This window comes from Limanda limanda, chromosome 8 (assembly GCF_963576545.1).
Source record: "Limanda limanda chromosome 8, fLimLim1.1, whole genome shotgun sequence".
Classification (NCBI taxonomy): domain Eukaryota; kingdom Metazoa; phylum Chordata; class Actinopteri; order Pleuronectiformes; family Pleuronectidae; genus Limanda; species Limanda limanda.
In genome coordinates, this window is record NC_083643.1 from 27127510 (window position 1) to 27155325 (window position 27816).

Genomic DNA, 27816 nt, shown 5'->3' on the forward strand with positions numbered 1-27816 from the left:
TTTTCCTTTAGTTTTTATATATATATTGATGTTATTTTTTACATCAATATATCAAATATATATTATTATATGTCACTATTATGACACGAGAAAGTCAGTTATTATGTTATATTAATGTGAAAAGAACATGCTTCCTTTCGAATATAACAATGTGCTATAAAACACATGCTATTCATGAAAGAAAAATGATTGATTATTAGAATGTGTTAGTGCGTGTGTGTGAGTGAAAGTGAGAGTGAGAGTGATAGTGAGAGAGAGAGAGAGAGAGAGAGAGAGCGAGAGAGAGAGAAATCTCCCCATCTTTAATTATGTACTAGCTATCAGTCAGTACAGCAGATCACAGACTCTTTGTATATTTTGTATTATATATTTGCATTTGTACAAATGAAGTTGTGTGTGTGTGGGGGGGGGGGGGGGGGCGCCAATCTGAAATCTCGCCTAGGGCTCCAACATTTTACATTTTACCAGGGCCGGCCCTGCGAGTGATAGTGATCGAGAGAGAGAGAGAGAGAGAGAGAGAGAGAGAGAGAGAGAGAGAGAGAGAGAGAGAGAGAGAGAGAGAGAGAGAGAGAGAGAGAGAGAGAAGATGTTGCTTTGAAGATTCTAGAATAAAAAAAGTGTCGTTTTATACATCAAATGTATATTATTTGTTTAGATGTCCTGACTATACCGTGAAAAAGTCACTCATTATTTCTTTCTATTAATATTGGCTCTATTATAATGATTAACAATAGGAGCACGCCGACGGACCGACGCGGTGCTGAGGTGAACCCCTGCGCGTCAGAGGGCGGCTCTTTCTCTCTCTCTCTCTCGCTGCTTTTTACGCATCATTAAAACCAGGCTTAGCTCCCTCCCTCTGCGCGCTGTCCCTCTCCACCGACGCGAGCCCGCAGTGTCTGGATTTATGTTGTAGATAGATGGGCTAGATGCCACACGTCACAAGCCGACCGCCAGCAAAAGTTCATAGTTCGATTCCCAATTCTCACCGTTTGCCGTCGCTCGGGCTCTTTTTCCCCTCCTCTGCTTGGATACTACTGACTTAGGCATTGGATATGTGCACACAAGATGATGACAGCCCCTTTCCCCCTCGTAGAAGTAAAATAAAATAGGCTTTCGCACACACTGGATTTACTCCTGTCGTTCCATATGAAGAAGTCAAAAGTAAGTGATTGTTTTGTGGCTCTTTTTTTGTTCTTCTTGTTCTTCTTGCAGACAGAAAGTGTGTGTGCGCCGCGACTCGGGACACGTTGCTGCCGCCGCGCGACTCGTCAGATTCAACCCGCAAGACTTGACACGTTTTGATCTCCAGTCCCTACTTTGTCAATGGACTTTTATAAAACAGACCGAGGGTGATTCGCTCCCACCTGTCCGGAGTTCCTGCAGCGTGCTCCACATGCATGTGTCCCTCGGACCGTAGCTCAGCCTCCCGGTGCCTTCCTGCTCAGTGGAGGTTCTATCAGCGCCTCGCGGGGCTGGCACGTTCTCCTGTGCTAACTGGTTGCAGGTGTGAGCAGCAGGCTGGCGGGGGAACTCGCACTAAACTCGTCCTGTAGTTGTGAAAAAGCCGGGGAGGTGAACAGTTGCTCTGTTTCTAATTTGAGGGAAAACGCATGGAGATATTTTCCCACGCGTGGAGCTTCAATCTCTCCTCATCATTTGTCCACCTGTTGACACGTAGAAGTGACGGGTGTTGAACGTGAGGTCGTGGCCCTGCTCTGCCCGATGGCCTCCGGACCCGGGACGGTGATCCATCCTGAGGAGAGAAGCACCGGGCCGGCGAGGCGAGGCACCACCTCTCACCTCTGCCCTCCGCCTGAGTGCTGGCTGCGGGCTCACCTTCTGTGTTCACTGACTCCAGACTGTGTGGCCTGTGACCTGGCTGACTGAAAGGCACAAATTGACGACTATAAGGTTCCTAAAGGTCCCTGTCATTGCCGGCGGCAACAATTATTTCCACTTTGTGTTGGTTTGTAGGTGTGTGAGAGAAACGATAGAAAGTGTGTGTGTGTGTGTGTGTCATTGTGGTAAAGTTGCTCCTGCAGACATCCACTGTAGAAGAGAGAGATGGTTTTGGATCTCTGGCAGGTGTCTGCCTTTGTAGGTGTGTATGTGTGTGTGTGTGTGTGTGTGTAACTGTGTGTTGACATTTTTCACAGTCCAGCTGTGTAAGATACACTCACAAAGCTTTTAATTCATAATGGAGGCCGACTTTGAAGATGGGTGTGGTTCGACCCATGAGCCCTGAGAACTTGTGTAATAATGTAGTGACAGCCTGGCGTGTAGCATCACGGGGCAGATGGGCTCTAGGTATTTTAATTTGTGAGGATCAGAGAAACTTCACACACCTCGGCCTGAGAGCAGCGGACTCATCTCGATCCCTGTGCTGAGGTCAGTCTTTATACGTGACGGTTTTATCCTCCATCAGTTGCACAGGTGATCACTGACTACTATTAACCAGAATAAATGAATAATACTAATAACGTCTCTGTATTCGAAAAACATAAAAAAAAAAAAAAAATTCCTTTTAAAATCGTAAAGCTCAATCTGCGATGTGGAAGCTGGCTAACCAAGATGTAACGTGTTTGTGTGTGTGTGTGTGTGTGTGTGTGTGTGTTTGTGTGTGTGTGTGTGTTGATCCCATATTAAGAAGGTGTGTTTACGAAATTTAGACAGGTTTAACCTGCACTACATCCCCCAGGCTGTTTAACTGAACCCTGCGCATATCAGGGGTTTGACACATCTCTGTTTGTCGCTCTCTCCTGTCAATTACTATATCAGATAGGATAAAATGAAAGGATGTGAAACATATGAATGCTGCCATAGCATTGTGTGTGTGTGTGCGTGTGTGTGTGTGTGTGTGTGATCGTGCATCTGGGAATACGTCTTTGAAGTTTTCTGGAGCGAGGGTGGGCTTTTCTGCATCCGTGCCGCCGTTAATCCTATTCTGAGCAGAGTTTCCCTTTATGCTTTTTAATGAATTTATACAGTAAGTGAGGCTGAGTGCCTTGGCTGCATTAACTGACACCTTTCATCTTTTATATACTGTCATGGCCACAGCCCGCAGCGCGTTTCACTGTCACATAATCACATGTAGAAAATATGTAAAGGATTTGTCCCAGTTTTCACGCAAGAAGACTGGAGGAGTCGACTTCTTCAAGGGTACACTTCTCCGTGTTTAGTCCTCTCACACTTCCTTTGAGGTTAGAATGGTAGATTTTAATGAAAGTATAATATATCCTTGGTATTTGCAATAAGTTAAAATACACGTTGTGAATGACAATGGGTGTCAGCGAGGGAGAAAGTGACACCTCCACAGATCATTTGGCACCAGCAGGGAGCGCTAGTTTTCTGATTCCTGCACAGTGTAGGAGAAAACAGCTGCCTGACTGTGAGAGAGTCATCCCCCCATGCTTGGTCTCTTCTGAACAGAGACACAAGCCTATTTGAGGCAGGAATGTTGCAACTTTATTCAGCCCTCCGTATAAAATGAATAAACATTGAATGGGGGGGCAACAATACAGCCAAGGTTGTCCGAGCGTCAGTTTGCTTTGTGGTACAGACACAGATGGGCAGACACCCTGGTTGTTGACCGGCCGAGCTATTTGCCCAGGTTTCACATTTCCATCCAGCGGAAGGAGCACTAGGCAGGTGAAGAGAAGCTGGACAGGGACGATTTAGACGCACCCATGCTACTGCTGTAACATAGGCAGTAAATCCACAGGCCGACTGCTGGCATGATGGTGGCTCAGTTTGCTTCTGCTGTTATGCTGTGGCATGTGGTCCCCTGGGGACCTCCGAACTCCTGGAGTATCCCGAATAAACTACATCATTACCTTGTTGATTTCCCAGAAGTATATTGGTTGTCCAAGGTCTTTGAAATGCGCAGTTGTTCCAGAGCTGGACAGAAGGAGAAGCATTAAAAGAGACAACAGACCACTCAACATCATCAGAAAAATGTTGTCACATGTATTGGGAATCATCGAGGAAGTATGTGTTTGTGGCAAAGAGGGTGTTGATGTGTCAGAATTACACTCTGGTAATCGCAGCTGAATTAATCAGTCAATTCAAATGTAATATAATTTAATCAAGTGAGTCACAGGTTGATGATTGGTTTTGATTGTGTAAGAATGAGATTATATTAACGGCAGGAAGGTAAACATAAAACATGAAATAAGGGCTGCTCTGTATGCTCCTGTGTTGGAGACGTTCACCCCAGAGCAGGGCAAGGTTAGCGTTGCTGCTTGGAATCAAATAATTAGTTCATGTGAAGTGGATCTCCTGACTTAAAAATCACATTAGGGCATTGTTCAATTTGCTTTGCGTTCTCCTAATTAGTATTATCTCTCGGATCTGTGAACGTCGGCTCCTGGAGGGGATTTATGTTACCTTATTAGTGCCAAGTGCTTGGGATAATAAAAATCGAACACTTCCTAATGTTCTCTGATTGTCAACAGATATGTCAGTTTGCATCAGTGGTGAATGCTTGTTTGTCAGCGCTGCGAATCAGCACATGTGCTTATAACTCATGTTTCAATTTGAGCTTACGCCAGATTGCACGTCTTCCCTCCAGTTAACCACTTTATGCTCAATGAGATACATCGCTGTCACATTATTGCGTCTGCTTACCTGCTTATAAAATCACATGTCCTTAATGTGTCATGTATTTTGGATCAAAGACGCTTTTTTTTACTGGCTTCAACAAGCATTTAAATGACAAACAGATGTCTTATAAATCATTTATACACATTTCTCTGTAAATCACTTCGACCCTCAAACACTTTGGAAATCCTGTCATTTAGATTCTTGGAATAAGTTATGGGTGTCAATGCATGTTTACAGGGAGAATAAAGCATCTGATCATTGTGTGATGTCAAATTGATCTCCCAGGGTCACATGTTATTGGTCAAACTACAAGCAATTTGCTTGAGTTAAGCGACTTGTTTTCATTCATTCTGGGCAGGCAGAATTTGAATACCTAATAGTCCTTGGGTATAAATAGAGCAGCTTCTTATCAGTAATTAATATACTAGATGTTGTGGAGGTTTAAGTTCAGATCTACGTTAAGTTCTAGGTCTTGAGCCAAATTATTCTTCTAACAGCAGGATTGTTTATCAAGAATCAATGTTTTTTTGAAGGTCTTGTCTCTAAAGAAAATGAGAAAATATCCAGCAGATGTGTTACCCATGACAAAGCCTGCGCAGTTCAACAGGGTTGTGGAAAATCCTCCTTTTCACACAAAGCCGAGGTTTGATGTTGCTTTGAAATCTTGCCTCATTTGCACCATCCCGCTGGAAGGTGCAAACTGGAGGACAGATGAGATCTTTCCAGTTTATCACTGCAGCAACAAGACATTCAGTGTGCTGTCAAAGATCCATCGAATACGTGCCCAGTCTAACTTTAACCCTGCTCCAAGGAGGCGTCACTTTGACTGACCCTATTTTGCAGGAAATTTGCACATTTCCCTCTCTGGACTCCCTCCTGGTGTTTTAGCTGCAGATGATTTCTGTGATGTTTGAAATACAAGACCACCAAAACTTTATCTTGGGAACACCACTCGAAATGTGTCAGATGAGGTTAAGCGTGTGTGTTTGCCTTTGTATGGAGTCGCAGAGTTTTTAGCCAGGTAACTCTGACAGTTTTTAAAACACTGTTTATGGATATCCGTTCTATCAATCACTAAACACTGAGGTCTGTCAGTTTGGAATTCTGCACACCTTTTCAGCCTGACGTGTGCGAGACAAAAAACGATCTGTCGGCTTGGTTAAAAGATTTATTAGACCTAGGTTGGGACTTGTCTCTGCTCCACAGAAACAGTTGGTGGGTGTCATGTGAATGAGAACATTAGTGGGGAAATCACTGTCACATGGATGTGGCACACAACCAGTGCCTGGCTGACGGGTCTGTTCTGTGGGCTGGCAGGAGGTGTGAACCAGAAGCCACAGTGATACATTTGTCAGAGTCAGTTACCAGCACTTTACATGGAGACTTCTTGTTCTCTCTCCTCTGAAGTATACAAATCTGTCTCTTCTATAAAATGTGATATCACATTTCTAACACCATGTTTGATTCTCTAGATAAGACTTTATGTTCTACGTGTGGCCCACGTCCAGCCTCCATGTTGTCGGTGAAAGTCAGTCCTTGTTTGATGTTAGCTCTATAGCATTAGAGCAAAGCCACACATCAATGATATGTCTTCAAATGTTCCTTATTCAAGCACATTCTGTACTTCAGAAATGTTAGACAATAAAAATCTTTACAAATTCCTATTGCTTAGACCTCTGACCACTGACATGACATGGGGACCTCAGGGGCGATCAGATTCCATTGGCCCTCGACTCCACCTGTGGTTACGCCCCTGAAAAAAAATGATAAAAAGAACAATTGTTTTGTTTCATTGCAATTAAATATCTATTGAATTTGAATTGTATGTCTGATAGTCACTGTGCAGTCTTATTCATATGTTGTTAGATATTTCCATATGTTGAAAATAATTACTCTAATAATTATAATTATTAGAGTAATTATAATAATTAATTCTAAAAAATAATCAACAGTTTTTTTAATATTATATTAATATTGGTTGCTGCCCTGGCCAACGCGGACTCTCCCTCAGTCTGAATTGATTATTTTCCTGTTCACCTCAGTTTGATGTTGTACAAAAGACAATAATTCACTGCAGTTCTTTAACTCATATTTGACAAAACATCAAGTCCAATTTACCGCACCTACATGATCTCTATACAGTTTTTTTCCTCCTCTCTCCTCAGTGTCTGTGTCCCCGAGAGCGATGAAACACTAATATCAGAAACCTGGCAGCCACTTCCAAGGTGCATCAAGGGCCAATTTAAATATTCTCATCTAAGGCATTCTCAAGTGGCACAACAGCAGAATGCATGTGAGAAGATTGTATGCTGTGGTTTCTGCTTAGGCCAAGAGACTTAATTGCATAGTGTGAACCAGCTCTGGGTTCACTGCGCTTCTTTGAAATATGAAAATATTACTTTTTTTTTTTTCTGTCCCTGCTTGAGAACATCCTAAAACATCAAACAGCATCAAGAGTGACCTTAAATCTAGTTCAATGATTCATTGCTGTGCTGTGGGTTTTTTTTATGTTTATGTGGCGTTTCATTGGCTGTATAAAAGTGGATGGATGCAGTATGCGGTGTCGGTTTAATTTCTTCGCAGCAGTAGTTTGCCATCACACAACAAGCAGAGGCCCATCATCTGGTGAACATGATGAAATCTGAAACAAATTGTGGTGTGATTGGTTGATTATCATCTCCATTTTCCTGCGATAAAACATCTAATTTAATTTGCACACTCATCACCACGTGGGCTCAGGCCCTTTTCCATGCCGCAGGTTTTTGTAATTGGCATGTTGTCTTAAAATCGCATAAACCTCAGAGGCTCGAGGTCCCATACCCATGTAGGACCTCTGGATATTTTTGAAAACACCAAGTCATCCCTTAAGTGAATTTTCCACATTGCTAAGCAATCCCAGGGTAGTTCAGACGGAGCAGTCGCTGCTGGAGGGCATTTGGATGTGTTTGATTTGAATAGTGTTCTTAGAAATCTTCATGTCAATTAGTGCAACTACTTGCTAGGAAATTGCAGTTTCCACATGAGCCACTCTCCCTCACACCACGATGAGATGCGAAGGAGGACAGTTGATGTAAAACATTAGAAACGGTTAGTCATCGCTGCTACTCAGCAAAAATCACTCAGGTATATTGGGTTTTTGTCATGTGCAACTGAAACTGCTGCATGTAGCTTCAGGGGCTGTTAGATGCATTTTTGTCAATTTTGGCGTCAAACTGGTCGTGTGACTTTGACGTGTTTTTTTCTAAACTAAAGCAACAAGGACTCTTTTTTATTGACCAGGTTTTTAACCCTGATGCTAACTTGTTTCTCTCCAACACTAATTAGAGAAATTGTCTTCTTCTCAAAATTATATCTATGACAGATTCTGGTAAAGAAAAAAGAAAATAAATAATGTCCTTCCTTGATGTCCCATCCAAATCCCCCTCCTGCAGTTAGTGTATATAAACCAGATCCATCTTCACAACTTCTTGTTGACACAGTAAGGAAAGCTACTGTAGGCCTGAACATATGGGGGTCATAAAATGGTGCTTTTCCTTTTCAAAGAAAACAAGACAGTCACCAAGTGCATTTTATCGTTCTCCTCCCACTTTCGAATTTTCTCTTAGTAGCAAGATTAGATTTCCTGCGGGGAGCCAGCATTATGACTTGATTGAAGTGGAAGCATCAGTAGTTCAAGTTAACAAGTCTTCTAAACAGGCAGTTTGGTTCTTTCATAAATTTTAGGCAGTGATCTCCCATGTGTGGGAAGACGGAGACACTTATTTTCACAGCGAATAATAATTGTCAGTCAAGTAGTTTGACAAGTCGACATAACAGTATTCCTTTGATCTCACGCTGGGTCTCACAGACAGTAACCACCGCTCCATCTCACACAACACGTCTGGGGAAATTCTTCTCAGGGAATTGGGGATAACAAGATCTCGTTGAGCCAAAGGACACTTGGCTTGCTCCAAGTTTGAAATAAGAATCTCGTGTACATCCATGAATATAGTTCCCCGGGATTGTTTTTACTCTCAGTTCCCATTGTTTCTTTAGCTTCACTTTTATTATTATGTTTTCAACTTTAAAAACCGCTAATCCTTTCCGGCTTGCTGACACTATGATAATATTTGGTTGAGAGGCTGCAACATTTGGTTCGCAGTAATCTTTCAATGCCTTTTTTTAACACAGTGGGTGTTCGCTGTGATTTCGACCAAAAGCCATTGTGAGGTCTGATCTCATTAGAGATTTCTATGCCAGTTTCCCTGCAACATATGCTTATACACAAACAAAACAAAGTGTTTTTTATGTTATATGAACAGAACCATTTCCCGCTTGCTCAAATGTATCGTCAGCTCTAATGATAATGATCTCTGTGGCAGCTTGCTTGTTGTTTCGAGCACCAGCACTATTAAGTGGTTTAATTAATCTCAGCCTATGGGATGTTGGCCTCTATCTGTTCAGCTGTTGGTGATTTTCTCAGGCCTCTGTTGCATTACTCAGAGGTCATCAGCAGAGTCCAACTTTCGGCGTGTTGTCACCATAACACACATGCATCCTCTAAGGTCGTGATTTATTTCTCGCTCTGCTATTTTTTTTTCCATTTTATTTCTTCACTTTTTGCTCAACTGCCCTTTTAATCCTTTACAAGCAGGGATGCACCGATCCCATCTCAGTCTTGATCAGATCAGACTTGGCCAGACGCTGACCTTACTAAGTGGATCAGGTATCAGGCCGATCCAAGTTCAAAACAGTTCTACTTTATCAACGTCATAAAATTCACTCTTTGTGCTCTAAATAAAATTAATTTTGTCACGTCAGGCCATTTTCTAGAGACTTCTAGAGCAAAATATTGTCATACTTATCCCACTATTGTCATGTCGACTTTTTGTTAGTTTGTTGTGCATGTACTGTCTGCTTTGGTGGGCTACTGCCTCGATGTCTAACACATATAGATGTCCTCTATAAGTCCTAGTCTACCTTTTCAATTTGTGTTTGTTTGATGCTGACTCTTGTTTGTCCTGCATGCTTCATGTATTTTAATGCTTGAACTACTGAATACTTGTATGTGGTTATAATTAATGTTTTATCTGTTGCTTTTCTATGTTCTTTTTTAAAACTCTTTCTGTTATTTGCTTATTTGCTTTTTAGGGAGCCTATTGTTACATCTGGCCAAGGACTGCAGATGGAAACTAACCTTCTGGCTAAATCTGGCATATTTACAGAAATGTCTATTAATATGCACTGTCCCTGTCAAAATAAACAAACAAACCTGAAACTGAGATGCATACTGTGAGTTAGATTTTATCTATCCTACCAATACAATTATCCATACTGTTTATTGGTCTAGTTCTTTATGGTTAATTCTTGATCACAGTTCTGTGTGGTCAACAAATGAGGCTACATGGGTTTTTTGTGTCAACACAACAGTTTTACAATCCATGACTCTGCACACAGTAAAGGAAAAAAAATATCAATGTGGCTCTTCTGTGCAAAAGCTAGACTGTTTAACTGCTGTTTTTATTTAGGTTTTCTTAGTCAAAGAGAAATAATCTGCCAAGCCTGCCAGCATGGCGCTAATGCTATTTTATCACTACGTATTTACCCTTGGTGGGGAACCCCTTGCTTGGTTGAAGCTGTGGCACTCATGTCTATAACGTCAAACACATGGCAGTCCTGGAATTTCAACCCTTGTTATGTAGGAAGAGGTTTCAGCATATTTCTGGTGTTTCGCCAATTTACAAACTAACAAAGCTTCTGTCATCTTTCTTTATGAAATGAAGACCGATTGATCCCCTGGACGATGACTCAATCTTCTTGACCCAAGTTTTATATCGCTGCTTTGTATAAGTGTCAGAAAAACACACTGGAAAGGAATTAACAAGCTCTGAGTCATATGATTCAGACGGAGTAATGGGTCGACAATTTGTAACGGGTTCCCAAGTGCTAGGGAGCTGCCGTGGAATACAACTGGGACCCAGCTCAATATATCTACTGTCAAAAAAGTCAACTCATTAATATAAAAAGTGGTATAGTTTAGGAATCAAAGTTTGTATATGGACAGGAATACAACTATTTGGGGAATCTTTGTTTGCAAGTTGCCCTGTCTGAAATATTCTGCAAAACTTTTAGATACTTCTACTCACCCAAATACTGCTGTTGCACTGCATTACTGTTAATGTTCTCCTAGAAAATGTTGACATTGTGAAAGCTACGTGTGTGTGTGGACATATGCTAACTAATCATCATGTTCATCCAGAGATAAGACCAAAGAATCCAACAGACTCGTCAGACAAGGTGCCCTTAAAGCTTCTGCATAGCCATTCTATACATGTCGGCGTAATTGTCTGGCTCCTCTCTATTACCGTGAAGTCTGATTTGTTAGTGCCAGCAACTGTAAGTGAACCCCTGCAGACAGAAGCTGCAGCAGACTGAATGTAAGATACTAATTTGATTTACACATGAAATAAGTGAGCTCTAGTCGCTCGGAGATCGAGTGGATGTCCAGTGCCAAGGCCTTTGCTATTTTAGCCTCTTTGTTTTACCATTCGATTGTCTGAAAATACAGTTAACAGTTCTTATTTTAATAGGCACATTATATTTCAAGGCCATGCGTTTGATGATAACTAAAGTCTTGTTCTTAGTAATGTCAAAAGTCCTATTGATAAGGAATACTCCCTTCTTTATTGTTTTATCTCTATCTTTTTTTATGAGGCAAAAATAGCCCCTTGAATATTGAAGGCTTCATGGAGATGTTAAATATTGACATGCGAATGAAAGGTCCAACCTGGTAACCTGTGCCCTGGAAATACTAGTCGTAAACAGTGTGCAGTACTGGGAAATGTTGGCACGATGTAAAATGTACAAAGTGATGCAAGCAATGTCCTAAACATCAAATAATGTAAACATTTAGTGATTTAAGGGAGATATGATGACAGTGTGAATGTTTAATACTAAATTGCAATCTTCAAATACACAAGGCAAAGTCGTAACACAGAAACAGAAACACAAAGCTTTGTTTCATACAAAGCTTTGTATGAAACATTAATTCAAAACCCTTGATTAACCTTAGCCTGGATGAGCTCTAGAACATCTGGATAGCAACAGCAGCCTGGTATTTTCTTTGCAGAGCCATTATCATCCCCTGTTTTAATCCTCATTATGAAACATGGGAACTTACATCACATGGCGAAACTCAAAACCCTGTTCGGGGCAAATGGATCAAATATCCATTTCTCTGTCAAGCAGAATGTTGCTATTGCAGGCTCATGTCATGCAAGGTCCTGTGTTCCGCTTTTATGAGATTATGTGGTTAAGAGGGCCACGAGGCCGGCGGTCTGAAGAGCCTGTTCAGCTAATGATGCCTCGGGTTCAAAGTGACGGTGAAAAATGAGATGAGGGAGAGGAAGGCTTGCAGGAATAGAGAGCCTTAATGCACCTGACAGAGACGAGGGCTTCAATTTGGAGGTGCAACATCCCCCCTGCTCTTTCTGGTCTGACACCAGCTGCCTCTGCCGTTGAGTGAATCAAAGTGGATGATTAACGATGTTTTGGACACAGCGGCAATGTTGTTTTCAGGATTTTAAAAACCCATGAGGAAATGTTTTTCAGCATGGCAAATTAATCCTTCCCTCTCAGTTCAGCTTAGGCCTCACATCGTCGCAAAGATGGTGTCAGGGGAAACATTCAAATGAGTGAGTTGAACTCTTGATCTTGAGCTCCCTTTTCTCACTGAATTCTGCTGTTTATTGATATGTTTGGCCCAAGCTGTGTATTGGGAGTCCACCAGCATTTTTGGAACTTGTAGAAACAAGATCTGTTTGTTTTTGCATGGGTGTTATTTAACCAAGAGGTTTTCCCATCAATTTCCTTGCTGCAGTGAGACAGCTCACGATAAGATTGGAATCACAGTTACATTTTGCATTTTGATTTGATCTAAGTGTGTTGTCTATGTTTCTGTGGAAGAGTATTATAGTAATGAAAGCATGTGAAGATTGTTTACCCACTAGGAAATATATTTTATAATATTTATATTCATTAATCAGGAACTATAGCATTACTAACAAAAGCTTTACTCGCATAATGTGCCTCTTGTAGGCGGCGACATTTCAGACTAGAACAATCTCTCTTTGCCATGTAAGCAAGCCTTTATTTATTTAATCTGAAGCCATTGAAATATCCATCATTTAGACTGACTGGATTTTCTGAATCTTAGGATTGACAAATGCACAGAGAACACAAAAACCCACACTCTGATCCCATGCGTAAATGGTATGATGGCTAAGAACACATAGCTTTTTCTCAGCAGCACCCAGTTAAGCCCTCATACCTTGAAGCCACAAAGCCTTGTGGTACTTTGAGCAGCTCTAACATAACAAATGACAATAAGAGGAAGCCTTCATGCAAACGTTATCATTTTTGCATGAAGTAGTCACCCTCCAAATCATGGGAATCTACATCAAATTGTTTCTCCACTGTAGGAATGTGACTTTCACAAGTGGTCTTAACATCTGGTGTGATGAAATTGATTAGAGACACGTTTAAACAGCCAAAGCAATTTGCAAAAGCTTGAAACAGGTTTTAACAACAGCAAAACAACTTTGAAATGCCTGTAAGATCCTCACACACACACACATAAACACACGTGCAAGCTGCTCTGCTTCCCAGACAAACCATGCAACAACATTTAAGTCCTCAGTATCAAGTCACATGTTTCATATATGTTCGATTCGCTTAACTATTGCTTCCACAAAACCCTCAATGCAGGTAATTCACTGGCCAGAAATATTTTCATTGCTTGAAGCTCATTGGCTTCAATGGCAAAAGGAAGAAAGGAGACATTTTATTGGAGATAATTTGAACCTCTGATGTTTTCAGTTGCCTCATTTTATTTTACAGTGCAGATGCAGAAAAGGCTTCCTTCTTCCTGGTATAATTATTGTCTAATTTGCTGGATCATTCTGTGTGAAACCGGAAGTCGATAAATGCATTTAGCGCAAAGCTCAACAGCATATAGCAACAACTTTAGTGTTTCTCCCCTGAAGTATTTAAATATAAGCTAATGATAAAAAAACAGTGTCCAGGCTGTGTTGAGAGTATATTCTTCTCTCTCTATTTGTTTTTCTGGCTCCAAATCACTGAATGCAATAGTAATGATGTTGGATGTAGCTTTCTTGTTGTTTGAATGAATGCTAACTTTAAACAGTGCATCAGGTGGTTATATTTGTGCCTCAGTTGTCAGACTCTTAAATTCCCTACTTTCTTTCCATCGTCCGTGTACGCAGTCATACTGCCTTTATAATTTGTTAATGTCAATATTCACATTAATATCAATTCATATTACAGCATCTGTTCAATGCATACTATTTAGCTTATGCAGAACAATGTTTTTACATAGGCTTTGCATTGAATATGGTCATAAATATGACTATTTCCTTGTATAAAAGTAGTGCAATGAAACCAAGAATCTTCGGCCCCTTTAAATATTTCACAATAAAAAAAACTTTTTAATCAAATGAATAGATTCCATCAACAGAAATGATGGAGTGCTTTTATTTCAAAACGCATACAGAAAGTGTTGCAACCATTTATGTTTGTGACATCAATTTATCAGATAGACTCAATTAAATCTCAGGTGAAAGATAATTTTCTCTGTTTATTCTGCATTCAACTACATGGTTTATCTGTCAATGTCACAAACAAACACTTCCCAAACACGTTTCAAAGTAAAGGCACTCCATCGTTTCACTTTCTTAATCCATTTATTTCTTCTTTAAACACTACCCATGTGAACCAACACACAGCTGATCTGGTGGTATTGCAGTTGACAACATGGTGAGAACATGGGGCTTGACACGTTAGGAGAAGGTTTTACAAAGTCCAACATTCGTGATCTAGACAAATCAATACTGAGAGACGAAGGAGTCAGCAGTTTTTGTTTCTTCTGTGTGAAAGCCCTGTTGAACACTGGAATTGATTGCAGACAAATGTCTAATCTTGTGGAGCAATACTTGTAATGTATTATGTTTTAGACTGCAGACACTCTAAGTATATCAAGTGTGGGAGAGATTAATCTCACAAAATAGACGTGGCCTTCTTAGCCATTGCTCTTCCTAGTTTATTTCAGGTGAGTTTCAAAATGATGGAATTCTTTCTGCATGGGATACTGTCCAAACCAAATTGGCAATTAATTTGTCTCTCTTTTCACTAATTATGTTTCTCTTTTCACTAATTATGTTATGGTTTTCCAGCCTGTCAACTTTTGTAAGCTTATTCATTTTATTTTCACTGTGATGTTTGACATGAGGAGTTTGTCCCTAACTCATCCTTTAAACAAACTTAGCAGGGGTAAAACCAGCTAGGGTCAGCGTACGGTTGAGTGCTTTTTCCAATACAATGGAGGTGTGGCAGAAGCCAGGAAATGTAAACATATAAACTGGTCTTTTGATGCCACTTGAAGCTGTCATGGTTGGCACATCTCTTTTAGCGTTTGTACCAAATGTGCAAATCCAATGTTTTCAATGTCATAAACCCATGTTATCTCAGACCTAGCCTATCCCTTCTGCCTGGTTTACCACCTGCTGGCCGCTCCCACCTCCTACCAGTTGTTGTATTTTCTTTTTGTTCATTGCCAAGCTCTGCAAACCTTTTGTTTGCATAGCTAACAATTTACTTGCCTGCCTTTGTACTGTTGCCTTCCTGGTTTGGTTGTTTAAGACGTTTAACCTGCCATCACTGAAACCACTGTGCTTTTTCGGTCCTGATATTCTTGGAACCTGAAAGAAGCTAAACTGAATTGACACAACCCTGACACAAACAATTGTTTGCTGCTGATCTAAAGCACATAACTCCAAGCCAGTACAGGTTGGTTCTGTCTAAGGGTATCAGGTCACATGGAAAAACCATGTGTGTGTTTGTGACAAGCTTCCTTATGTAATTCAGTTTGATGTAGCACAGTTCATTCTAACTGAAGCAGCCAGGTCACTACATCACAGTGGACAAAAACAGGTCAATAAGCTTTATTCTCATTCTCTCCGTGTAGGCGTGAGACATTGTTGTACATAGATACCAGAGATTGGTATCAAAACTATTTGCAGGCGTCTCATTTTAACCAGGCACATTGGCATGTCACTTGCAATTGCTTATAATGTTGGTCTTTTGTCATGTCAGGTGATATCAAACAACACAATTGTTTATTTAAAATTAGACAAAGATCCTTTTGTCGATTTGTTTGATTTGCATTTTGTGCATCATTAGCTAAAATTGTTTTTGTTATTTGTGCAAACATTTAGTTGTGCTCGTAACCTTGTGTGTCTCAAGTGTCTCTGATTTCATCAATTATATTTGTGCAGAGGCTGAGGCAAAGCTGATGAATCACAAGATGCCCCACATGTTTTGTTAAACGCTCCTACGTTATTGTTTGCTCATGGTCCCAGTCTGCCATTTAAGGATGTTTAGATTTGGCTTAGAAGTAGAAGAAAGGTGGAATTGAATTACATCCCCTCTGTACTTTAAATAGTGTTTTTCCTTTGGCCTTTCCTGCTGTTAATGGAGCATTGTTCTCTTCCTGCTGGGGCTCTTTTTGACAGATGTATAGCCATAGGAGGAATGTGGGTAGGGACGTCTGCCAAGATTTTAAAAAACTGATCTAAATCACAAGATTTGCAGGGAAAATGTAGGTGGCTGTGAATGAGAACCAACAGGTTGCTGCAAAACAGTAATTATACATATATTTATAAACTTGAGTTTATAGTACAGGTTGAATGTGCCTGAGGAGTAGACACCCACTGAGTTCCATATGTGAAATACCATAAAGCTTTATTCACTAAAGAGGAGTTTCTCTTTCAAGGTTGCTGATGTGTTGCAGGATGATTCATGGCTGGCACTAATTGCTTTTGTATAATAAATCCTGATTGGAACAGAAAATAGGAGGTCAGACAACTGAAATGCAATTGTTAATGTACGATAAGCATTGGCTTAATGGTAAATACAACTCCATTAGGCGGTGAAAACCCTTGGGACCATTGGCAAAAACTCCTTACAACACCTACGGGCAGCAAGTGCATCTTAAAGATCCCCTGTGGAGTTTCCTTGCAAACAAAAGTAAAGTTTACATTCCGTGTTCCTTGCTTGAAGGCATTGTGTGCATGTGTCTGTATTTGTGGCATAAAAGGGATGGCAAGAAGCACACTGCATGCAAGCCTGTGGAATTTTGTCCTCATATACGTGAGTTTTAAGTAAGAGGTAGAAACATCGGTCCAGAGAAAACATTTTGAAGGCTTAATTTTTTACTGAAAACTCATTTTATACATCTGTTTATAGTTATAGATAATATTGTTACCTGAGATGGTTGGTAATTATATCAAATTATAGAATATTAATTATATAAGTCCCAATTTGTATTTTTTTTTTACTGAAATTCACTTTATACATACACACATACACACATAAATACATACATACATACATACATACATACACACATACACACAAACCAACATACAATATATGTACAACATGTGTATGTGAAATGTGTGTGTAGAACTAAAATTTACTTTTCATATCAATACTCTTGCCAACTAGCAGCATGACAAAAAAACGATTTACATTTCAAACTAAAATCCCCTTCTACTAAATAGACAGAGGCTCAGGATCACATGCTGATCATGACATTCAGATTTAAATCTAACTGTCAGAAATAGTTGTATCACAGCTTCACCCAATGTAAACCTGTGTGATGAGGTTTGACAGCTTACATGTCACAACAGCATCAACTGTTCCAACATGAAGGTAGAGGATTAACCCAAAGCGGGGTTGACAAGTTCTAGAACAAAGTCTATTGTCCCTTTCAGAGAAATTGCTTCACAGCCACGCTCATAGAGACACACATAAAACACATTGGTCAACATCAGGTCACAGTTTACACAGTGGTCCGAGACTTTATAACATCATCACGTCATATCACCAGTAAAATCAATATCTCAACAATCTGTGAAAATGAGCAATTTGTGCAACAAACAATCCATAATTATTTGTTATTCACCATGTAAATGGCAGCCGGGATGAAGGAAACCTTGTATGTCTTCGTTCTCGCAACAGGCCCCTTGAGAGGGCGACCTGAGGTCAGCTGTTCAAACTGTGACCTAAGGGGGTGATCTAGGCTTTTCATGACTGAAGTAGACTTCCTAAGCATTTGCTTGTTGTATAAGTCCGTGAGCTGGTGGCCAGCTGGTAGCCAGCTGATAGCCAGCTTTGTGGCAGAACCTGATCACTAGCACTAGTGATCCGAAAAAATGCAGGTCTGACAAATTCAAATAGAAATTAAAGCAGATACTGTCATTTTCAAAAAGCTCCTGTCACCTGTATGAAAGCAGCTGCTATTTACTTCAAGAACAATGCTGCCTATTGGAAGAATGGTAGTTCATTGGCAATCCCATTGTTATGTTAAAGGAGAACATAGTCATTTGATCCATTCTGCTCATATGCTTATCATTAGATAAGATTTTTTAGGTTTTTTAAACCTGACTAATTCCTATGATTATGAAGTATCAATAAAATATAATTGAAATGATTAAACAGTCTCTTTAAAGTTATAGGTCATACTGCTTTCTCTGTTGTGACGATTCAAAATGCTTTCTGTGAAAAAGCCCTTTGTTCATTCAAAATCTCAATTGGTTCATGTCAAAATTAGAGTCTAATGTTTGTCTTTTGGAATAGTGTCATAGGGTTTCTTCTGGCAATATCCTTGAGAAGAAAAAAAAAACAAATTCAATAACATTAAGCTCTGAAGAATTAGCCTGAAATGAGTTCTAATAAGTCACTTGTTGCATTTTGTTTGAAATAATACATATTCCGCATGTGTTGTTTATAATCAGATGCAGTTGGTTCCAACAGAGATAAGACTTTCAGAACTTTAGGACAGACACAAAGTAGATCCATGAATTGTCCTTAACTATGAAAATACAGAGAAGGGGTCAATCGTCTACTCAAGTGAACCTGTGTGTGCTTGTTAATACATGTTGATGCAGGTATGCATCCTGCTGCATCATGCTATTTTTGGCAGAAATCAGGTTGAAACACAAAACGAGACAGATGAGACACGAAAGACGAGGGTAAAAAGGTAGATCATGACAACAAAGTAAGATGGAAGAGAAGATATAAGCAGGATTGAAGAAATTTGGGTCCTTTGGGGTAATTGGAGGGACTTTTGTGGGAAGTGTCATTGCACAGGAAGATACTACTGATCTCATTGCTACCACTGGTGGCTTTTTTTACTAACAGTAATAAATCTGAGTGGAGAAAAAAGGAGCTGGAGGAACTTCTGGTCTTAGTATATCATCCTTGGATGTCTATCCAGATTGTTGAACGCATATCGCACTAACTCTTCTGACGTCTGAGATCAGATGGTAGTAAGGGTGACACTACTCGCAGCTGAGTGGGAGGGATACAAACTTTAGGATGTATACAAGGTTCATAGGGGTCAAGAAGAAGGAGGCTGTTGTAGCTTTGAAGTCGTTGCTCTGCAGCTCAGTGATTTTGTGTTGCATGTTGTCGGTCACACGAAATGACTTAAAGGGACTCTTACCTTTGTTGCATTTTTACACTTTTTGTGGATAAGGTTAAATTGGTATTAATAAGGTAATGACACTCTAAAATGCAAGACAGACCCACCAGGAGTTAAAGCAAACAATTATTTCACTCTCGTAATATTTAGTGAAAACTTCAACCAATAAAATTCTTCGGACCGAAGGACCTTATTGGCCGACAGACCTGTCTGTTTGCTGCATGGAAACAGACAGGAAGCCCGTCTGCTTCTTGTGGCGCATTCGGGCCCGCGTCATCAAGGCGCGTCCTCAACTATAGGGTTTGTTTTGATTCCACGGCAGACAGTAGCGAGTAGCGACCGTATCGACCGTAGCGACTGAAGATGGCAGACCAAAGTGGTCCACGGCGTACTGAAACAGCCGCTCCCAGGGGGAAAAACAAAAGAAAAAACACCGCGGATGGGAACGAGGGGGTGGGGCATTGGAGGAAGGCGGGATGATTCGAATGTGCTGTAATTCTCAAATGCAACAAAGGTAAGAGTCCCTTTAAAGGGATAGTTCACCCAAAAATGAAAATTCACTCATTGTCTACTCACCACTACGCCGATGGAGGGGTAGGTGAAGTGTTTGAGTCCACAAACCACTTTTGGACTTTTAGGGGTAAACAGTGTTGCAGCCAAATTCAATGCAATTGAACTAAATGGCGACCACTTCTTCAAACTTAAAAAACAACAGAAATGAAGTTATAAAATGTCCTCCAAGCATCCTAGTTACTGCAGTTCTCACGATACTCACGAGTGCTCGCCAACTGCAGCAGTAACTAGGGGGAGGATCACAGCGGACATTGACGCTTAAAACACGGTGTGTATGACAGCGTTTTGATTCAAATTTGAATGTCTGGGCTCACAGATTACGCCAAAAGAGCAGCAAGGAGGTTTCTTTACATTTAAAGAAGTGGTCGCCATTTACCTCAATTGTATTGGATTTGGCTGCAACACTATCCCTTTAAAACTTTCAGCTCCTTTTGTTTATCTCTCATGACCTGAAACCGCTCACCAAATGCCTGAAGGGGTTTCTCCAAACTCATCAGTATATTCAGATGTCATAGCAGATTTTATCAGAACAGGAAAATGCGCATTTATCCCTTTCCAGGTACACTTGCCACAACATGCAAAGACAGTAATTCCTCTCTGGAATCAAAGCCAGCATTAATCCCACGTACCAAAATGGCTAATTTGGCGATATTTGATATTATCTGTTGCTAGAGAGAAAAACTAACTTCATCCAGTGTTAGCGGCTCTGCAACACCACCTTCACAAATATTTTTTTTAACGAGGTCTTACTTTCTAACATACCAGCCTACTCACCACCAAACGTTTCAGTTAAAAGTTGCATGATGGGGACCCAAACTCGAAAAAAAAAGTGTTTTATATTTACCTAAGATCATTTGTTCTTTCAGCTCGTGCAGCTAAATTCATATGACGTACTGAAAGAATTTGCACAAGGCATTGCCTTAATTTACACACGCTAACCCAGCAAATGCATCTGTTGCAGATAAACTCCTGACAAGTTCTTCTTTATGATCTCCAGGGACTTGAGTCATGTGACAATGGACACTTTACTTTCGTCACACTTGACTATACATTTTACTATCAACTTACGGTGTATTAATTTGTTATGAGTAAAACCATAGTAAAGCAGTATTCCTGCAAGGCTTGTTACCATATTTAAATTAAATTCCGAAAATACTAATTTATTATTCCTGACAAACTTGCAACTTCCCTGAACTTATCTAACTGTATCTAGGTCATGTCTGATTTCATTCATTTCATTTTTATTGTGCGGGACAGGCATGCATAGGCTGAGGCGTAACTGATGGATTACAAGATCTCCTACACATTTGCGTCAGCATATTAGTTTATTGCTGATGCCTAATGTAAAAGCCGTTTGATGTATATAATGGCATTCTGTAAATGTGGTCAGAGGTTTTGCACGGTCATTTAGACGTTTTTCAACACTTGTGACTTTGAGTTTTTTTTTTTTATTTAGCTTTCACCTCTACCGCTAATCTTCTGTTCATTCTATATCATGCTTAACCACTTGTTGTAATGTTGGTTAAATTGTGTTTATAATTGTTGCTTTTCATTACTATTTATTTAATGAATAAGATGAGACTAATCATCAAAATATTGTTTTTTTCGCCCCTTTACCTGCAGATTTGGATACGTGTCTGTGTCTACTTACTGCTGTTCATCACTCTTGGGGTACATTCAAGTAAATTTGACGTCAACCCAGTGACAGATGACATCTCTAAGCTCTCTGTTTTGGTAAGGACAAAACATTGTATGTCTAGTGTGCAATAGATACTTTATATGTAATCTACAAATTACAAAAAAATATGCACACTTGCTTTATGAAGCACTGTCTTTATATTTATTGTATTTGCACAGTCACAAAAGCAGGGAGCATCATTCCTATCTAGCTTGTTTATAACATTTTCAAGTCAGATGATTTCTAGTCTTGACTGTGTGGCTGTGTTATGCCATTTTCACCCATATCAGGACAGGATTATTGCTGCCTCTGCTGAACCAATTCTGGCTCTAGCGGAACATGCAACATTATGATTCATTCTCTTTTCAAAAGCCTGGCGGCACCTGCTTTATTGCCAATGTTAATATGTACAAAGGTCTAAAGAAAAGGAGCTCAAAACAACCTCAGCAAACAGAGAAAACTGGAAATTAAACCTGGATTATATTGCAATGATGATGGACGTGATGTAATATTTTTTTTCTTCTTCTTTTCCAGAGACAAAATATTCCTAAAGATTACAAAATTCCTGTACATTTTGTTCCTAAAGAAGAGGTGAGATGCCACAACCTCATATTATCCTTTTTTATGACTGCTGCTCTTCTCAAACTGTGATCATCTTACTTTTCAGTAGTCTTTGTGACTTGGTGGATATGCACTTTATTGAATGTTCAAGTTGACATTTTCGTACGCTGATAATTTTCAGTTAGTGCACTACGTATTAATTATCTATCAGTTCATGTCATTGCTCATCTTTTACCTTGTTTCTGCTCTTTGTCTTCTAGGGTGGGATGTGTTGGGTAAAATTAAACATCTTCTACTTGGAGGAGAGTTTACAAGATTTAGCGCATAAGTTTGGAAACATTTCATCCAACAGAAAAGATATTAGCATATTCATCCAAATGCTCCAAGAACTGCGGCTCAACATGGGTTCTCTGGTAAGTTGTGGTGGACCCACAAAATGTGTTGTAAATATTCAGACTTTGTCCTAATGAAGCTAAGGAACTGCTGTGACTGACAAACACTAATGTTACCCAAGCCTATATTACTCACATGGTTAACTTGCAGGCCTTTAACGCAAGATGAGTGACATCTAACCAGCGAATCACAAATTTGCGCATTATCAGTCCAAAACCAAAAAATGCTTTTAACTATCCCTTGAAATGAATTGCTTGAAATCTTAAAATTGTTTTTATGTTTTTGTAGGAGCCGATCATGTACGATTTCGTGTGCCACTACAGGGAAGAGAGGTGGCAGACGGCGCGATACTTTGACTTTGTCAAGGACTTCCTTATAGCTGCACAGAATAAAGAAGATTCTGATGACTGTAATCCTCCTCCCTGTCCCACTACACCATACACAGTAACTACAGAAGAATATTTAGAAGGTAAATTTATCATAAGTGAATTCTTTATATGTTGAGTGTTTGTTGGCTGTTTACAAGGGTTAATGTTTTGACTTTGAATGTCAGCTTTGGACATAACACCAATAGACCACTGAGTGACATGACATTCAAGAACCACATTAGGTTTATGTAACTTTTATTTAGCATCTGGAAATATAATCTGTGTTTATGATGGGAAAATCTGGACAGTTTAGTGTCTAAACTGAATTTGGATTTGTTCCTTGTGGCGTGGTCAAGACTCGACTCCAACATTTCAATTTGCAACTAAAGGGTGGCGATAAGTAGAATTAAACCCTGTGTCGTGACAGAATCACTGTATTTTTCACAAAAAACAGTAATCTCACTGCCTAGAGCATAAACAACCCACACAGACTACATGTTAGTAATGTTACTGGAGGTCAGGGAAGCTGGTTACATTACTCACATGCAACTGTGGGTTTAGTGATAAAATCAGTGAGTCGGTGAGTCTCAGATTAACAGCTCAGATCAGTTTGGAATGAAGCCTTCCCACTATTCTGTGATAAGATCACCTGAACTGCTGCCAACCAGACATGTGTGATTAAATGGGCGTCTTTTAACTGTAGATCAGCCTCAGAACATTTGCACCACTACTTGTTCACCCTGATTCCAGCATAAGCGGAAATTTAAAAGTAGTCACCATAAAATATGTTCACATGAAGGCATTCAGAATATTGTTTCTGGTGAGATGCACAACTGTTGTGATGTCCGAGATTCGTAATGATCACCAATATCAAATGACCTCCAATCATGCCAGCCTGCATAGCTTGAGGTCAATAGTGGTAGGTGAGGAAAATCTGTCTTTTTATGAATTGTGTTGACTGACTCTTTAGGTGTTTTAAGTGCATTACTTTAGAAAACATTTGAAAACACCACCACCCTCTTTGGGCTATTGTGAGCTGCCCGGGGTCTATTAAGGACAGATCTCTTGTGACCGTTTGGAGAAGCTTTTAAGCCGGAAACCATTATTTCTTCACAAGAACTTTACAAGATAAAATAACTCAAAACGGTCTCGGTGCTTAGACGGCCCATGGAGACATGGCTGAGTCACAGGACTGAGGGAAGATGTCCCCAGACAGCCCATGTGAAAGGAAGAAAAGGGCCGAAACCTGACTGTATACGTGTTGATTACAGAGCAATCTTCCAATCTTCCCAAGCGCTTGGCTTTTCTGTGCCAGAGTGGTCGGATCGGATCTGATCTTTTGTATGTGTGTGAGTATGTGTGTGTGAGTGGTGGGGTAGTGAAAAAGGTGGTGAGGTGACCTCAGGTGACAAGGTTTTCATCATCAGGCGTCAACACTCCACCCTTTTTCACCCTCTTCTTCTCCAGTAAAACTAAACTCACCAACCCTTTCTTTTGCTCTCTTGTCTTTTTTCAGCTGAATCGCCCACGTCCAGCAGCAAAGGCTCAAACTGTACGACAGGCTTAAATCCAGGTAAGTTCATAGTTCTCATAAGTACTGAGAAAACAAGTGTCAGGTCTGGTGTGTCAAAGCCTGAGCTTTTGATCGCTGCACTGATTTGCATCCTTCAAAAGTAGAGGGAGTCAGCCCATTCCAGGGAACTGCTGTCACTTGAATAATTACACACTGTGAGACAAACGTATCATCTCATCTCATATAGCCTGGAGCAGAAAGGCTTTTGTCCAACCGTACCAGAGGCAAATGGCAAGCGCTACATTTTCAATAGTTTATCTGCTTCTGTTTCTTTGGTTGGAGGTCCCATTCATGTTGTTCTAACTGACAGAAAAGACGTTTTTTAACTTAAAGAGTACACACATACACATAACACAGTGATACAGGTTTGGTCTATGAACAGAGAAGGTACACTAAGTGAGTGCAAGTGAGTTTTCTATTTCCTATTGGCTCACACAATCCCCACCACAATCTAGATAATTAGTTGGAAACATGAAAGACACAACAGAAATCATATTTCTTATTAATTATTGTTCATATGGCACTTCAATTCAACAAATAAGTATTACAATTAATAAATAGAAAACACAATTTGATGCGAACCATTACCTCTGGGATTATTTGAACCCCTGAAAAATAATTTTTTCGTTTTTTAAAGATACTTTTAGTTTAGTTACTAAAACTCCACTCAGAAAAGTGTTTCGCTCTGTAGATGCATGGAGCTGTCCTTTGCAGAATGATGTTCTGTATGTGCAGAGTTTGACACTAAATTCCACATTGGGGACAGTTTAACTAGAAAACCACATCAAACACAAAATTATTATTAAAAACAGAGCGTTTCTTTATATGTCTGTAAACATGTCTGGATGGGATGTTTAAGGCAAATCTGGAATGCCTTGTATTAAAAGTCAGTGGTTTACTTGAGGGCGGCTTAACGTTTTAGTGTTTCTTTGCCACTTCTGAGTGATTTAATTGATTGTGCAACATTAGAAAGCAGGATGTTGACAATAATCAGGGATAAAATAAAAACAACTAGCTGTTATTTGCAGCTGTTTTGCAAATGTTCTTTTATGCCCACTCATCCCCATCAGCAGACGAAACCTGTTTGATCGCACAAACCAACAGTGAATACATTTTCAAATATAGAAATAAAAAGTTAACTTAATAATGAAATCAATTACAATGATAAAAGCAACTCGAGTCAGGTTGGGTTAAATCATTCTTCAACCATGAATAACAAATTTAACAAAGTAATTCTCTTTCTTTTTTCTGTTTACGTCAAAATTCAGAACAGAGATTGCTGACTGAGGTGGTGGAGCGAAGCCTTCTTTCCCTACTCTTCATCCCACTCATAGGCCTTGTATTCCTGATCGTGTGGAAGGTGAGCTGACCTTTGACCCATGGCACTAACCTGTGTAACTGCCCGAGGTGCTCTAGAGATATAGTTGTGATGTAATGTTTGTTACTGTAAGGAGATTACTCTCTGAACCATGGAATTTATGACGGCCAGAACCAGCCTTTCAGATTTCTGCAGATACTCTGTGGATCTGAGTCTTAGTGATTGCGAGTGGGGCTGAATACTTTGACACTGACAGTACTTTCCTTCTCTTGAAAAACAGGTCAGGTCACGGAGGAACGAGCAGGCTCCTCAACAGAACCCCGGAGCAGCGGCAATCTTCACAGGAACAGAATGGACTGGACCTCCACTGGATGAAACATCAGAAAAGTGAGTCTCTTTATTCCCTTTCACATGTGTTTTTACAGCCAGAGCAACATTTCAACAGGAAACTATTCCCCTTCCTTTCATTCACTGCCTGCTCACACAGGGCGAGGCTTGGATTGTTGTCAGCGGTCATCAGTTTGGGCTTGAGGCTTAATCAAATCCTAGTTAAGCCTGCGTCACATAGCAGGAGGTGAAGGTTTTGAAATGAGTGGTCAGTTAGTCGGGTAACAACAAGATTTTCCATGTGTTGTAACATGCTGCTCCACAGACGAACAACATAGTTGATTTATTTACAGGAGGACATCCTCCTTCTGAAACAGCACTGAATCATTTGGTCACTGCCTTTAACTTCAACTTCCCATGTGTGAAGCCAATTCACAAAAAAAGCAATGATGGATTATTATATATCAGGATTATTGACCATTCACATCAGTCTCATCAGTCTGTCTTCACTGATCAGGAAAGATCTCATCTGACTTCTGGATGGTGTGTTTGTTCAGGAACACAATCACTAGAACCTAAAATTGTTTCATGCATAGCCACCACCTGACTGGGCATTGAATGCAAAACTTGACTCTTGTCATGTGAAAGCTCTTTCAGCCTCCCTAAAAGAGCCATTTCTGTCTTCCTCAGATGACTTGTTACTGCTGCAGTTGTCGTCGTCTCAGGATGGTGGCTAATACTTTTCTTTCTGCTCAATTACAGAAACAAGTTGAACGTCATTGAAATTGTGTAATGCTGTTCCCCTCAATGTTCTTCAGCATAATTGGTGAGCTTTTCACAGAAAAATCAAGACAATTATTTGAATCCTACCTGTCACGGTGCTCTAAACCCTCTGTCCCCGCTCTTTCTCTTCCACAGGGCTCAACTCTTTTCTCCTGTTGGTGTCCAGAGGTGATGAAAAACAAACTCAAGGCTTAATTCCATAGTGAGACCTCAGAAGTGAAAGGCCTGTTTTGGACTGCTCTCCAGATTGACAATGGCAGATTCACGATTGCCATGAGCAAGATTTCTCTGGTAAAATCATGCCTGCTACCATATGGATAAGCTTGCCTTTCTTTGTAAGACTGCATTAACCAACCGCATGCTTTTGAAAAAAGACTCAGAGATTTTGTCAGAGAAAAACCCCTGTATCACGCCTCCACTGGATTCTCTGGCTCCTGCAAATCGTCCATCAGACCCTGCTGCATCATGAATAATTTTAGGGAAACGCAACGGATGACTATTGAGATCAGTAATGACAATCAGTTGATGGGTTGGAGTGAACAGGACACGCTGGCTGTGACCTTTCCCATAGGGCCGTCCTGCTGCTGACTAGCTGACACTGACACAAGTGAGCAGGACACAAAGATCTGTATCTGTATGTAGTCTCAGTATTTCTATCATGTTCTTACATTGTACTACGTCCATTCTTTGGTTTTGTGCCTTGTTTGATTAGCGAGATTGACTGTGTGTGTAAATGTCAAAAAGCCTGTCTATGTTTCTGTGTGGTAGCAGACAGTGGAGAGATCATTACATGGCAGATTAGAATAATCTCACCACAGTAAATCAGCAGATATGGTCCTCTCTCTCTCTCTCTCTCTCTCTCTCTCTCTCTCTCTCTCTCTCTCTCTCTCTCTCTCTCTCTCTCTCTCTCTCTCTCTCTCTCTCTCTCTCTCTCTCTCTCTCTCTCTCTCTCTCTCTCTCTCTCTCTCTCTCTCTCTCTCTCTCTCTCTCTCTCTCTCTCTCTCTCTCTCTCTCTCTCTCTCTCTCTCTCTCTCTCTCTCTCTCTCTCTCTCTCAAAACCATGACTGGTAAGTATGGATATGGAAGACGATCCTGGAA

The 27816-nt window shown here is 40.3% G+C and overlaps 1 protein-coding gene across 1 annotated transcript; it reads left to right on the top strand.

Annotated features, from left to right (window-relative positions):
* The first annotated feature begins 878 nt into the window (after positions 1-878).
* On the top strand, positions 879-27550 carry kitlga (kit ligand a). The gene is made up of 10 exons (XM_061076960.1): positions 879-1161; positions 21341-21451; positions 21930-21986; positions 22217-22369; positions 22638-22818; positions 24234-24290; positions 25559-25650; positions 25889-25995; positions 26698-26761; positions 26854-27550. Exons 1-9 carry the CDS (start codon positions 1147-1149, stop codon positions 26726-26728), a joined length of 804 nt encoding a protein of 267 aa, XP_060932943.1. The 5' UTR covers positions 879-1146; the 3' UTR covers positions 26729-26761; positions 26854-27550.
* Positions 27551-27816: the final 266 nt, after the last annotated feature.

Coding starts and splice junctions, on each gene's coding strand:
- kitlga (XM_061076960.1), top strand. Junction 21,452..21,929: donor TCTCTAAGCTCTCTGTTTTG/GTAAGGACAAAA, acceptor CTTCTTTTCCAG/AGACAAAATATTCCTAAAGA. Junction 24,291..25,558: donor TACGACAGGCTTAAATCCAG/GTAAGTTCATAG, acceptor GTCAAAATTCAG/AACAGAGATTGCTGACTGAG.